The sequence below is a fragment of the Cydia strobilella genome, chromosome 2, assembly GCF_947568885.1.
Source record: "Cydia strobilella chromosome 2, ilCydStro3.1, whole genome shotgun sequence".
NCBI classification, from domain to species: domain Eukaryota; kingdom Metazoa; phylum Arthropoda; class Insecta; order Lepidoptera; family Tortricidae; genus Cydia; species Cydia strobilella.
In genome coordinates, this window is record NC_086042.1 from 27,723,807 (window position 1) to 27,738,666 (window position 14,860).

General features: G+C 38.4%; 1 protein-coding gene across 1 annotated transcript in view; it reads right to left on the bottom strand.

Annotated features, from left to right (window-relative positions):
* LOC134755147 (uncharacterized) overlaps positions 1-14,860 on the bottom strand; it is a 103,787-nt gene that overhangs the window by 83,708 nt on the left and 5,219 nt on the right. Inside the window, exons 2-17 of the mRNA XM_063691632.1 lie at positions 13,394-13,438; positions 12,125-12,243; positions 11,497-11,630; positions 9,914-10,055; positions 9,527-9,679; positions 8,998-9,211; positions 8,621-8,732; positions 7,374-7,544; positions 6,772-6,906; positions 6,158-6,279; positions 5,589-5,704; positions 5,308-5,462; positions 4,177-4,319; positions 2,868-3,044; positions 1,162-1,271; positions 274-600 (exon numbers count right to left, since the gene is read on the bottom strand). Of these exons, the coding sequence (XP_063547702.1) occupies positions 274-600; positions 1,162-1,271; positions 2,868-3,044; positions 4,177-4,319; positions 5,308-5,462; positions 5,589-5,704; positions 6,158-6,279; positions 6,772-6,906; positions 7,374-7,544; positions 8,621-8,732; positions 8,998-9,211; positions 9,527-9,679; positions 9,914-10,055; positions 11,497-11,630; positions 12,125-12,243; positions 13,394-13,438 (2,375 nt within the window). The remainder of the gene's footprint in view (positions 1-273; positions 601-1,161; positions 1,272-2,867; positions 3,045-4,176; positions 4,320-5,307; positions 5,463-5,588; positions 5,705-6,157; positions 6,280-6,771; positions 6,907-7,373; positions 7,545-8,620; positions 8,733-8,997; positions 9,212-9,526; positions 9,680-9,913; positions 10,056-11,496; positions 11,631-12,124; positions 12,244-13,393; positions 13,439-14,860) is intronic.

Consider the following 14,860-nt stretch of genomic DNA (forward strand, 5'->3'; position numbering starts at 1 on the left):
ACCACGCACGTCTTAATAATATCAATAGTCATATAAAAATACATACCTTTCCAGACAATATTTCCAATATCCTCAACTGCGGATTGAGCCTCTCCAAGCTCTTCAAAATCTCATCATTCCCCTCCGCGTTCCAATACGAAATCTCATTCCCGAACACTTTCACTCCCAACTCCGCCATGGGGAACTGGTGCTTTAGCGCTTCATTCGTACGGGATATTGTCGACTTTACCTCGCACGTCTTAATAATATCAACAGTCATATAAAAATACATACCTTTCCAGACAATATTTCCAATATCCTCAACTGCGGATTGAGCCTCTCCAAGCTCTTCACAATCTCATCATTCCCCTCCGCGTTCCAATACGAAATCTCATTCCCGAACACTTTCACTCCCAACTCCGCCATGGGGAACTGGTGCTTCAGCGCCTCATTCTTGTACGGGATGTCGTCGACTTTCCCCCGTACGTCGTCGGCTTCGGTGAGGGAACGGAGGAAGCGAAGGTTTTGAAGGTGATCGTTCAGTTTGGTCTTGCTGAGCGGTCCGTTGTTGCCAAAGAGGTTCTCGAAGTAGCGTTCGAAGCCTTCGGCGCGGGCTTTAAGCTGGAATTAAAGAAACAACGGCGGTTTTTAAACATTTATGCGTATTATGCGACGTGAATATGGATTTCATACCCCCAATACCGTTATGTTTAGCCCACGTATTATTAAGTCAGCCATTTCTACTATCTCATGTTGTGCAATAAAGATTAAGTAAATAAACCCCGAGCTCTCGACAGCCAATTTTTGCTGGTTCACAGAAAACATCGACGTATCAACTTAAATGTATAAATAATTAACGTTACTAACGGGTGTAACGCGATAAAATTTCATTATTTTACCTTTTTTCCTAGTAGCCAGGTTGCACTAGCTGTGGTCAAGGAAGACTAACTGAGATATTGGTAAACAACACTAAACTACCCGACATTAGTTTATATAAATGTTCGTGGTAGACAAATAAATTTGTTTAATGTTTATTGTCCACGACACGACACGCAACACTAACAAAAAAAATGTATAAAACTGTATTTTTTTAGCTTATTGTACGTTTCATGATAGTATGACCCAGATATTCACTACGCACACATGCACCGTGACAACACCCAGCATAAGTAATTTAGGTACCTCCAGAATATTGATGGATTCTCCAAACATGTCGACAGTCAAGTTGAGTGAAACGGAACGCGGTATGTAGGAATCCGGCGAGAAGATCACGTTCGCCTCGTAGTTACCACCTGCGGCAAGTTTTATGTATAAATTTTAGCACAGGGCGGACACGCTATACATCAAAAATCACTCGCGTTTCTATGTGTGAACGGCACGTCCGTACACGCGTCATGCGTCATAGTGTTAGTAAGTTGCTTAAAAATAGTACTGTGAGAGCACGCCAGAAGTCCGCCAGATTTCTGTCGCGGGGCGAGGTAATTCGAGTCGGGGCGAGGCGGGGCGTGGCCGTTCTGTATGATAATACTATTACTTATTCTGTGGTTTTAGAACGTAATTTATAGTATGAATTATCTCAGATGATTTTTTCGGGCGCAGGCCCTAATTTGTTAAACAAAAGCCTTTGTTTCTTATAAGAGCGTTCTTCAGCACGTGCCAAAGCAACCATGTCGTTTAAAAAGCAACTATCGTGATAGTAGTAAGGTTCAAATTTATGTGACAGCTCATTCAGGGAACAATCAGGGTGGTCTCTTTGGAGATAACAAAACGTGTTATCTCCGAATGGGCTGTTTCATGAATTTGAACCATATAAATAGAATGGTAAATTTGCTTTTTAAACGGGCTTGTTCCCGTTACTTACGTCGGGGCTATTAGCAGTAAACAGTGTAATCACTGCATAAGGGAAACAATACGTTTTGTTTAACAGAAAAAATGACCTGAGATTATTTTACACCATGCATGGAATAAAGCACCAGAAGATTCATAGAGAAACGTAGACAGCAGTTATTTTTAGACAGAATTTCTATTTTAAAACCCGTATAAAACTATAAAGAGTAGGTAATTTGATTGCGACGTCACATGTTAAGTGTTTCATATAAATTCCATAGTAGCAAAATCGTTTTGACAGTTTGAAAAAAGAAAGTGATTTGACTAGTAGTCAAATACCCTATTTAGTTACCAGAAAATACAGAGCTACGTACAGCGTCATCTTCTTTAGCTGACAAGCTTGGGACATGGCTATTTCTTAGACTTTCTTCTCTTCTCTTCTTTTCCTGTTACTCCCTGCTGGGGTGTAGGGCTTTTTAGACTTTACACGCCCAAAATACGATCATCATTACCATCCAGTTTTTTAAAGAATGAGGGCTACCGTTTTTTTGCTCACCAGTTGGCGCCACTGTAGATGTAGGTCCAGAAAAACAGATCTCATAATTCTTCTATGCTTATTTTTATAAAATCAATACGTTGTAATATACACAAAGGCATTTTAACGTCTAAATGTGCCATTTTTTCAACCTGTTTAATTTTGCTTATATTTTAGTTGGCACTTTTTTTTAACCACTAACATTTATTGAGCCATATCTATTGTTTACCATGATTAATCAAAGATGGACAAAGATTTACCACAATTATGAATAAGGAATGAAAATTTCCGATAAAAAAGCTAGAAACCCCCCAAACTACTATGCATTTGACATTTTGAAAGACCTCCATCTACACTAGCGCCCCTAGCGGTGAAGCTTTTAGTACTGTCTTAAACGTTCGAGGTGGTCAGGTGGTCACAACTCTTAGCTTGTTCCTCATGATTATGTTTGCTTTGTCGCAAGAGCCTCAGCCTCACCACACTATTTTTAACCTACCCATACATATACTTAAGGTCCAAATCTCACCCGCATTATACTGGTCGAAGAACACGCTCTGCTCATAATTTCGCGAAAACATCCTAAAGTCCGGCTGGTCTTCCAACTGCGGCATGGGGTTGCCAGAAAGCAGACCCTGGATTTCCACCCTAGAGGGTAGGGATGATTGGCCTAAGTTGTTCAGGTGGGACCAGACGAATGTTGCCACTGAAAAAAAAAGAGTTAAGGTTATGCCCATGAATCTAGTATAACTGGATCGGTCATGAGGGGTGGGGGGAAATGACCGAACGGGATAGTCTTATGTATCTTTCAGTAGGAGTAGCAGAGAAAGTGCTGTTATTGTTTGTCCTTGTCACAGTCTCACTTTTTCTTTAATTCCCCACCGTAAATTTAGTATGGTCTATGGTGGGCTACAAATCTACTCGACCAATCATATTGTCGCATTGCGTATGTTTTATCCCTCACGGGTGCACGCGTATAGCTGATCTATGTTATGCTAGGTCTATGGTTATGCCGTAAATGTGGCATAGAAATAATGGAAACGGAAAGGAGAGTAATGGAATGGTGTTGCCAGAAAGCAGATTCTGGATTTCTACCTTGAAGTGCAGAGGTTTCTGAGGTGAGGCCACACGACTGTTACATTTTAGAGTTGAAATACAGTCCGACAATGAAGTGGATTTCTTTTTATACTACGTCTCTGTGTTTTATACTACGTGTTTTGCTCTATTTCGGATTCGGCTCTATTTGTTTTATAAACTGGAGCTATATAAACTAGTTATAGGCATAGATATACCTCATTTCATTGTATATGCAAAGTTTCATTACAATTCAACACATAGTTTTAAAATGAGAACGAAACTCCGTTTGTTTCCATTTATGTGACCTGTAAAATTTGCTTTTACCAATAAAGTTCTGTATTCTGTATGGGAAGGTGAAATTCGGCCGAGCTTGCTGCGGACCATAGAGTAACTTATACTAGAGCGGTACTGTCATAGTAAATTTTGTAACCCCAGTAAATTCACTGCCATCTGTCGACACACTTTAGAAATAAATATTTATAAAAATACGATAAAATGTATTTAAATATGGATAAATGATTTTTTTTATTTGCATTAATTATTTTTATGATTTTGACCCATGTTCTTTCACTGATATGCGTTAAAATTGTTAAATAACAAACGAAACCGTTAACGCCATCTATACGACAGTAGGCCAAAGCGAGTAGCGCCCTCTGAACGAGAATCAAATTTTCTTGATTTTCGAGGCACGTTTTTTCCTTAGACTGTATCCATCTATTACGGAGTTATATCTATCTTTGCTGCGGACTCTTAAAACGTACCTTGATTGACCTTCTCGTTTCTCACAGCGTGGTAGATCTTCCTAACGATGCTTAAGGTTGGACACTTCATTACTTGCAAGTAAGACGCTATGCGTACTTCGATGTTTACGTAGTCTTCGCGGAACGTTTCTAGGAAATATTCACTGAAAAGTAATAAAACGAAATATTAAAATAATTTAAAATAGGCTTTGTGACACCTGGATGCCTAGCCAACGTGCCAATTGTTAACGCTCCGTAGTGTAGTCTCTCACTATTCCATATTAGTGTGACAGAGTTGCGTTTCGTTCGCTACGGAGCGTTAATGATTGGCAAGTTGACTTTTAAGCACCCTGATTCGTAATAGCTTTTTTTTAAACGACTACGATGTAAAAGTTTATCATTTGAGCAGTCTATGTTTGTATGTACACTACCGCTCAAAAGTACAATTGTATACAAAAGTTATTTTCAAAATCTTACTGTTCGATCGCAGGCAAATGACTCTCTTACATGTTGGATTGAAAATTTATTTTGGTAAATATATTGACCCTCATTGTTGCCAAAGACATCATCTATAATTTCGAGTTTACTTTATGTAACGATTTTAAAAACCCTTATGTAGCAGGATTTTGTAATGGAAAATGATTTATGGATTTTTTTACGCTTGCCATTTGGTAAATAGGCAATGTACACGAATATTCTACACATAATTTTGAAGCTCGCTATGTCTGTTAAATTAAAAAAATAAACTCCACAAAAAACTGTTACTCTACTGCGACCTAGCGGTATAATTCTGAAAATCGATTTTGTATACAATTGTATGGAAAAAAATGACGAGTGCCTAAATAGTTAAGAGCGGTAGTGTATGCGGGGGGGTGTGCAATCATTGCGTTTTACTATAGCGTCAAAACTACTAAGCCGATTTTGGTAAATGAGGTGTCAATCGATTTAAAAAGAGGAAGTTCTAGCAAAAAAGTTGAATCATTTCAAAAGTTTTTGAATACAATATGATATGGTGAATAGGGAATTATTAGCCGGGGAAGATATAGGGCAAACGAAACGAGACGCCGAGGCGTAGTAGAATTCTTATTTAGGCCAAGGTACAAATAACACAAGTCCATATTTCCGCGTATCTTTTGAGAAATATAACATTACCGTGTTTCCACACAAGGTGTCCTCCGGAAAGCGTCCACGGCGGCCAATCTTATAGGCACAGGAACCAACTCGTCGCCCACTATGTTGATAAGCACGTCTGTGAACTCCTGCTTAAAGCCACCGATATTACCTAGCGCTTTTATCGCAATTTTAACCTAGAAGAAAATGCATTTTATGTTATTACTGATTTAAGATGCACATACGTTCGTGCCAGCCCGTAACAAAGAGTGTCTCGAAATATATTTAAATCGAAAAATTTGTATTGTCAAAAATTATCTCACTTTGTTTCTCACGGCTCTCTTTGCGGTGGCAAAAACCTTGCTATCGACCTCCTTGACTATGTTCTGAAACTCTTCCATTATCAGCTTGGGCGTCTCTTCTTCGCAGCACTCGCGCACTGACAAACAAATGTTCGGTTTAAAATATAAAGTAATATTGAAAAAATCACAAAACATTAGTTGAGTTCGCGGATCCACCCGCATGTTTGTGTTATTTCCACTTTCACCCTCAGTTAGTTCCGAAGCAGGGTTCGAATTTACCAAATAATTATAGTCTTTGATAATTATCGCGATAATTATCCGATAAAATGGGATAATTAGATTCTAATTATAAGTGTATATTTTATAACATATAGGAATATCGGAGCACCAGATTCCTTAAAAATAGAGGCGCGTTCAGATATTTTTGAGCACCTTGGCAGCTCCTCTGTTCCTGACGGCGGCTGGAGGTGCGGAACGTAAGCAGATGGTATTTAGAAGTGTAGTAAGTTAAATACAATTTTGTTTGAGTTATATAAAGAATCAATCCTTTTATCGAAAGCCCTGAGATTAAAGACAGCATTTATACTTACGATTTTTTCCACTATGTTTGCAGTAGGAGTGCACCATTGAAGACACAGTGAAGCTGATTACTTGGTCTCCTGGCTGTTTCTTCAGCAGCTCCAACATGCTGGTTAACATTTCTTGCTTCGGTCTGTAAGAAGAAAAAAAGATTTACCTAGGTTTAAAACATTATCAGGTAACTTATTTCCCATTAGGCACAGACACCTCCTTGGACGAGATAAATAGGTTAAAGTAAACGAGCTTTAACGAAATTTGGTAAAAACCATTAAAGTGAAATAAAAATTATACTTTTATACTGTAGTCATAAACGTAACCTATCAAATGTGAACCTTATTTTAATTAGGATAAGGTGTTCTTCAAGTTATGTGATGATAATTTAAAACCAGCGATACAATTATTTGGTGCCGTGACCAGTTTTTTTTTAAATATAGATCTTACTGTAATGTTCATAAGGTACATTACTTCGGTATCAGTATTGTGTAGGTGAAGTCATCGAAAAATTAACCGCATTATAATAAGGATAAGGTGCCTTTCTAATCGGTTACAATATTTGGTGCCGTGACCAGGATACTTTTTTTCCAATATACTTAAACCTTAATACATTGCTAATAAGGTGCAATACCTCGGTATCATGGCCATGGACATGAGCCATTCATGCCTGGTGTTGGCATCGACTGCTTCACGTAGAACCATGTCCTTAATAAGTTCTACGGAACCGGCGCTCGCTATGTAGGGTAGGGCGTCTAGCATGTGTTTTCTGAAAATAGGTAATTTTGAAATAAATGCATTTTTGGGTACAATTTAACACAGATCGATTTAGCCGAAGCGTGCTCTATTGGAACTAGGCGACGATATCAAAAAAGAAAATGAAATACATTAAGCATATAATTTTGAAATTTAATTCTGATAAAAAAATGGGAGTTACAGAAACTACACAAGTACACAGTTTATTAACATATGTAATCATAAAGTACTCCCGTCGCTCTAGGACAGATAGAAGGGAATCTAGACAGTAACTATGACAGTGCAGAGCAATGTAGCCTCCAGCCGTGAGAGGTGCGTTAATGTGGTTATATTATGAACTTTAAATAATAGCAGAGAAACGAGATGGCGCTTACTGATAAACTCTAGACAACAACTGTGACAGGGCGGGGTAATGTAGCCCCCGAGCCGTGTGCGCCAGTTTTCCCCGGTGGAACTTCTTAGAAAAAAGAGGAAACTTACGTCGCTTTAGGACAGATGCTCGGGGCTCTAGACAAGAGTTGTGATAATGCAGGGTAATGTAGTCCCCGGGCCGCGCGCACTAGCTTCCCCCACAAACCGACGGTGGAACCGCTGTCCAGCTTCTCGTCCATCGTCATTCCTGGTACGTAGTCATCTGTGCTGTCCTTGATGCTATAAATAATGAAATGTAATGAATAAAAAATTAAATGTACACATTTTTCGTATGGAATTTTCTTGAACTGTAGCTAAGCTAGCTGCGTGATGTTGCACCGCCTACAAGTTATCTGCTTTGCCCGAAGGTTGACTGGTAGATAATGCCTTGTAGCATTAAGTCCGCCTTTTGTACATTTGTATTTTCTTTTGTGCAATAAAGATTAAATAAATAAATAAATAAATAAGACGAGTAAGACGGTCAAGTCATCCTTCAAATGCTGTTTATGGTTGTCAGTTGTGTATAGCTGTATACCTACTGGGTGTCGTATGTCAGACACAGATACACACGTAACACTTTTATTAACCCACTGTTTTATCGCATGTCAAAAAAATCTATGGCATTGTTACTACTAGAAATGAGGTGTCTCTTCAAAATGGGCTTATTTTTGTAAGGTGTTCATAGAGAAAAAAAAATTTAAGAAATAAACCCTTTTGAAAAGACTTTTAAAAATAGTTGAATAAAATTACAACCTTTTCAATAGGGAATATTACGCGAAACCCTGCGTAGGGGGCGCCAATACCATCAAAATCTGAGGGTCTGCCGCGAACCAAGAAAATCGAAATTAGGCAGATAACTAAATTTCGACTTTCGCGTTTCCCGGTAGGCCCTTTGTAAACAAACCGCACAGTTTAAGGCACAATCTGTATTAAGTTACTCTATGGTTTACGATAGGCGCTTGTGCTGCACTCTGGCTGCAAAACATTGCAGTAATACCCCCTATTGGAACAATTTCATTCCATTATTTTTATTTCAATTGAAAAAAAAAACAACTTTATGTACTGCATTATTGTTTTTAAAATTGTATGGCCTTATTTCTTGAATAGTGAATAGGTTGCACTAGCTGTGGTCACGGAAGACTGACGTCCTAGCAAATGTCAATTGAGATATTGCTAAACAACACTAAACTACCCGACATTAGTTTATATAAATGTTCGGGGTAGAAATTTAATCGCATTATACCCGGTAATGACATTAATTATGTGTACAAAACGCAAGAGTTTAAAGTGTTATAGTGAATAGGTGTTGTACTAACTTGCACAACAACTTCAAAACTTCTCTTGCTGACTTCAGCTCTCCAGTTTCAGTCTTGACATGCGAATTGTGATGGTGAAGCAGATTGGAGCGTCTCTCTATCGCCATCCAGCCTGAAAGAGGGAAAATACACTTTAAGATGATCGAATAGGGTGAATGGTTACAATATTGCACAAAAACTGGCTGATCCATGCAAGCGTTAAAAAGTGAAATTCGACTCTACACGCATGTCAATAACATCACTTTTCGGCTGCGCCTCCATGATTTGCGAGTCTGCCTTCGTCACTCATAAGCACTTATACGACGGTTGTTACGGCACCCGAGTTCGCGGCGGTTGACAGTTAATATTAGACTCTTAACATATTGAGATAAGGTTACCTTTTGGCTGCGTCTCCATGATCTGCGAGTCTGTCTTGTTCACCTCTCTCATTAGCACCAGATCTTGTATAACGGTTGTCATGGCGCCAGAGTTCTTGCCCGAGAAAGGCTCAAATAGATGGCGCTCGCGACAGTTGACGGACTTGTAGATGTGGTGGTCGACGGACACGACGCATTTGCTTTCGGATTTTAGCACTGGCCATGTTTGAAAGCGCTGGAAATTGGGGGAATTAGTTTTATATGGTATACGTATTAGTAATTTACCACCAAAGACATGTCACATCGCTTTGTAAATGTTGTTAATGTTTAAAGAACAGAATGTAAGGTGTATTCCAATTTGTCCCCGGGAACATGGGAAGACATGTCCCCGCCAAACTCCATTTAAGCTTAGTAATGACGTCACCCACATATCGGATCTCGACATTTCTCACTCGGTCTTGATGTTTGACGCCGATGAGTTTTGATTTACAAAATTATAACTTAAGGGTATAGTTAAGTTAAATGGACTAAATGGCAAAGAATTACTCACACTCTGGAAATCGTAGCGCACACTCTGCAGTATTGACATGTACTTATATCGTGTTGTACATAGAGACAGGTCCCGTCTCTTCTCCAACACCAAGCTAGTGTCATTCTGCCCGCGAACTGTGTAGTTCACATTGCAAGAGCCGTGGATGTCTTGCTGAAATTAAATGGTATATTATAGTCTGCAAAGCCTTTGTTCCTTTTGCGTGTGCGCGTGCCCATTGTTGGTGAGTGCGTGACCATTGTGTATCAGCGAGTGGCATGCGCTCACCAACAAAACTGTCATTCTATTTTTAAAAAATTGCCAGACTCACTTGGCTGGTTTTTTTTTAGTGTATGACATCCATTTCAGTTTATAAGCTAAGTAAGAGCTTTACAATGTTTTACTTACCTCAACACCAACAAAGTTGATATCAAACCGCTTCATGGAGTTTTGGAACATGGACAGCACGGCTCTCTTGAAGTTGAGCACCCATTCTTCTTCCGACGGGTCGGGGCATACTTCTGATATGATGCCATCGTGGAACGCGAACCTGGGTTATTGAATTAAACCTTAAGTGTTATGGACTAAAATCAACTTCAGGTTCAAAAGTATCTTTGTAGTATAGTTTTTCAAAATTGCTGACGGGTTGCGATTATGGGAGGGTTACCAATATCATTATGAATTCATTATATGGAAGATATTTTTTTTTAATAACAAACTGACTATCGTCACCATATACAAAATAGTACTAACGTAGTGGCACCAGTGACCGACAGGGAACCAGTATCTGACACTTCTATTTTTTATCAAAGAAAATAAGGGCAGGGAACCGATCTCCTAATACAGCAACACTGTGCAGCTACAGCACAGTGTTACCACATTCAGGAATCGGCTAACTACCCATATTTTCTTGGAAAAAAGTGTCGGGTACTGGCCCCGTAGACAACATGCCAATCACTAATGCTCCGTAGCGAACGAAACTGTCACTGTCACACTAATATGGAAGAGTGATAGAGACACACCAATTCAAGCGATCATCAACTTGGCTAGGCCGCCTGGTTCCTTGTTGGTCACTGGTGCCACTATGATACTAACACGCGTGTAATAGAGCAAAATATTGTAATCACAATTATTATATGACAGCTGAAATTGATGTTGTTGTGTGTAGCTACATGTTTTGTGATAACTGGATAATTAAACTTTAACACTTGTAATGTGTTGCAAAACTTTATAGTTATTATTCTCTTAAATGTTAATATATTTTTCCTATTTTATTGTGGGACGTACCACATTATTACAATCTATAAATTGTATATACAGATGTCAATCACAATGAAAAAATCAACGATGATGGTCAAGGTTGTGAACCTTAATATGCAGATGTCGCTAGTGCACAGTCACAGTTGCAATGATTAAATTCGCGTTGGTTTGTTGGTTGGTGGTTTGACAGATGGTCAGCTGGCGCAATTGGTAACGCCATAGAGTAACTTATACTAGAGCGGTACTGTCATAGTAAATTTTGTAACCCCAGTAAATTCACTGCCATCTGTCGACACACTTTAAAACTAAAAATGAAGATTTATAGAAATACGATAGAATGTATTTAAATATAGATAAATGATTTTTTTTATTTGCATTAATTATTTTTATGATTTTGACCCATGTTCTTTCACTGATATGCGTTAAAATTGTTAAATAACAAACGAAACCGTCAACGCCATCTATTCGACTGTAGGCCAAAACTAGTAGCGCCCTCTGAACGAGAATCAAATTTTCTTGGTTTTCGAGGCACGTTTTTTCCTTAGACTGTATCTATCTATTACGGAGTTATATCTATCTTTGGTAACGCATTGGACCGGCAATCCAAGGATGTGGGTTCGAGTCCCACGTTGACCAGAGTTGATCATCGTTGATTTTTTCATTGTGATTGACATCTGTATATACAATTTATAGATTATTATTCTCTTGTCTACAAACTACAATTCCCTTACCTAAGGTCATAAAGCGAGAGGGCATGTATGAACTTCTCAGCTCTCTCAACCGGGAAGCTCTCATCCTGATCGATGAGGGTGACGTCTGACAGCTGCAGCAGCCCTTCACAGGGTTTGATGAACTGGATTGTAGCCTGGAAACATTGTTGCACAATAAAACTCATGGGATTCTTCCAGAAGCGGGTATTTAGGGTTCTCAAGGGTCGGCAATGCTTAAGTGGCTCCTGTGATGTTGCTTATGTCCATGGACGACGATGACTGCTTCCCATCAGGCGGCTCGTCTGCTCGTTTGTTGACTATCACATAAAAAAAAAAACTCCATACTAATGTTACACAGCGTACGACGTACAGCGCGGCTCAGAGCGGGGTGAATCAATCCTTTGATACCTATAGAAGTGTCCTACGTACGTGGGCGATCTCGTTACGAACGCGAACGCCTTGGGCTGGCCGCGCCGTTTCGCTTCGCGTTCGCGAGTGTTCGCCTACGTAAGACGCAGCCTTATATATAAATGCGAAAGTGTGTCTGTTTACTTCTTCACACTTAACCCAATAGTTTGAGTTCCGGGGAAGGACATAGGATAGTTGTTATCCTGAAAATCATCCCTCAAATAAGGAAGTTTATACATACCTCTGTTCGGATGTCAAGTGTAGATCTATTGTCACTGGAACCAGCGAAATATGTCTCCACATTCACTTTGTACTCATAGTGGTAGATGATTTCTGGCAAGTATTTGAATTTCTCCGAAGCTGAAAACATATAATGGGAAATATAAATAAACTATGTAGTAAAACTTTCATTTAAAGCCTGAAAATGTGTTCCAGGAAAGTATAGATAATACTTGCAAATGTAACTTTATACTTTGACATAAACATTTTATCTCATACTTAAAGTTAAAAGTCAAATGAGAATGAGATGAAGATATGAGTTTTTCGGAACTTATGTGCGAAATATCATTTGATATTTACCAGTCGCTTTTCGGTTAAGGAAAACATCATGAGGAAACCGGACTAATCCCAATAAGGCCTAGTTTACCCTCTGGATTGGAAGGTCAGATGGCAGGGGCTCGTAAAAACTAGTGCCTTCGCCAATTCTTGGGATTTGTTGCCAAACGGACCCCAGGCTCCCATGAACCGTAGCAAAATGCCGGGACAACGCGAGGAAGATGATGATGAATTAAAGTTAAGTCAAATGTATGTAAAAATATGGGTGGCTGGGTGCACATGTATGTAAAAATATGTCACATAATACCTAGCTCTTATGTCAGTAAATAAAGAACGGGACATAGTTTTGAGTAAGTTGTATGCACCCATATTTTTATAACCAACGAAGACGATCCTCGTAAATTGGACTGAAACATGTCGAGCTATTCGACTTAATACGTGAGTGACCCGGTTTAAAATAATTTAACATATTTTTATACTTGACTGTACCAAATTTTTCTGTTTGTGAGAATTGTGAGCAATATAATATAGGTTTTTCCAAAGTAGTGACGATTTGTTCATTGTTTTATTGAACTGAATCTTAGTGCACATTAGAAAAAACTCGATGTATACCTGAGCAAGAGCTAATAAATTACATTCAGTGTAGAACAGCTTGGTAATACAGCATGCATTATAGCAAAATTAATCATTTTTAGTTGCACTAGGTACAGATTTCATTACAAATGTATTAGTGACTAGATGACCCGATCAACTTCGTTTCACCATGTTTTCAACTATATCTATCTTTTTTTCGCAGTCCTAATTTTTCTTTTATAAAAACCTTGTCCTGACAATAAGAAACAACCAAAAAATAATTAGCGAAATTGGTCCACCCGTTCACGCGTGTTGCCGCGACCAAGTGAAATAGGTATTGATTTTTATATATTTATTAGTGATATAAAAACGTTTTATTTACCTGCACATGTTGGCGAACCGCAAATATATGGGTCTTTCAGCGAGTCTGAAATGTAACAAAAATAAATTAATGAGCCGGCGAAAGTTTGTAAACAAACACAACAGCTTTATTTAAGACATGACATATGACGGTGACAGTTGACAGTGACGTAACTAGTAGTGTTGTCAGATGGAATAAGAATAAGATAAGATATTTTTTTTTAGTAATTATTAACTTTCGTTGCGTCTTCATTTGCGCATTTGCGCGCGCTTTTTGAACTTATAATATTAACTTGTGGTATTCCACCTGTGCAATTTCTTTGTCCAATGTGTATTTGCGTCTCACATTTTGCTTAGTGAGAGAGTGAGACGCAATGCACATTGGACCTCAGAATAATGACTAAAGCATAGAAGTCGGGCAAAAATGCTTCGCAAATATGTATACCCGTACTTTACTTCCTTACGAATTAGATAATGTGCCGAAAAGAGATGCATATATGCTTGTTATTTCTCATTTACGTACGGTGTCATAAGTTTGATAATTTGCTAGGGATGTAACTGTGTCGACTTTTTATATCGATAAATTATGCATAAGTTTATGTGCCGTGTAAAATAATAATCACGAAATTGGCAAATTGATAATAGTCTGGCTAATGAAAGTTGAACCTGAAAAAACGCGGCAATTTCAAGAAATCTGTAGCAGGCGAGGCGGCTCGTTGAAATGAAATGAAATGCGTGGAATACAAGGATTGCATAACTTTTACACTTTTTATAATTTTCATATTCTAAAAATCGTTAAAAAGTATAAAAATTATGCAATCCTTGGAATCAAAGAGCCGCCTGATATGAGGATTAATGCATGTACCTAATATAGCTTTTATCTCATTTGCAGTCTACTGTCAGAACCGTCTAACTATACCTCTCGTTTTTTTATCATTAGAAAGAAGGCGAGCGATCTTAACGTGTCGTTTTATCGAAAAACACTTGGAAAATAAGTCACAATAAATATAATATACGATCATTTACATACTTTTGCTTTCATAAGTAAAATATTGTTATATTTATAAAAAAACTTGTCAATAAAAAGACACGTGGAAATGGTTTACCGTTTTTTCTAATGCTAAAAGACTAAGTATAGTTTCTAGTCATGTACAGTCAGCTGCAGAGAAAAGGCACCCCCTGCATACAAAGTTCTGTAAATTAGTATGGACGTGGGGTACCTTTTCTCTGCAGCTGACTGTACCAAATAGGAAATAATAAAAAAAAACGTTCGTGTAATATTTTTTTATTATTTAATAATAGGGAATATTACGCGAAACTCGGCGTAGGTGGCGCCATTATCACAATCTGAGGGTCTATCGCGAAACAAGAAAATCGAACTTTCGTTATCTAACATCTCTGTCACTCTTGCGTATTCGAGCGATAAAGAGGCAGCTAGATAACGAAATTTCGAATTCGAGTTTTCCGGTAGGTCCCCTGAAAACTTGTC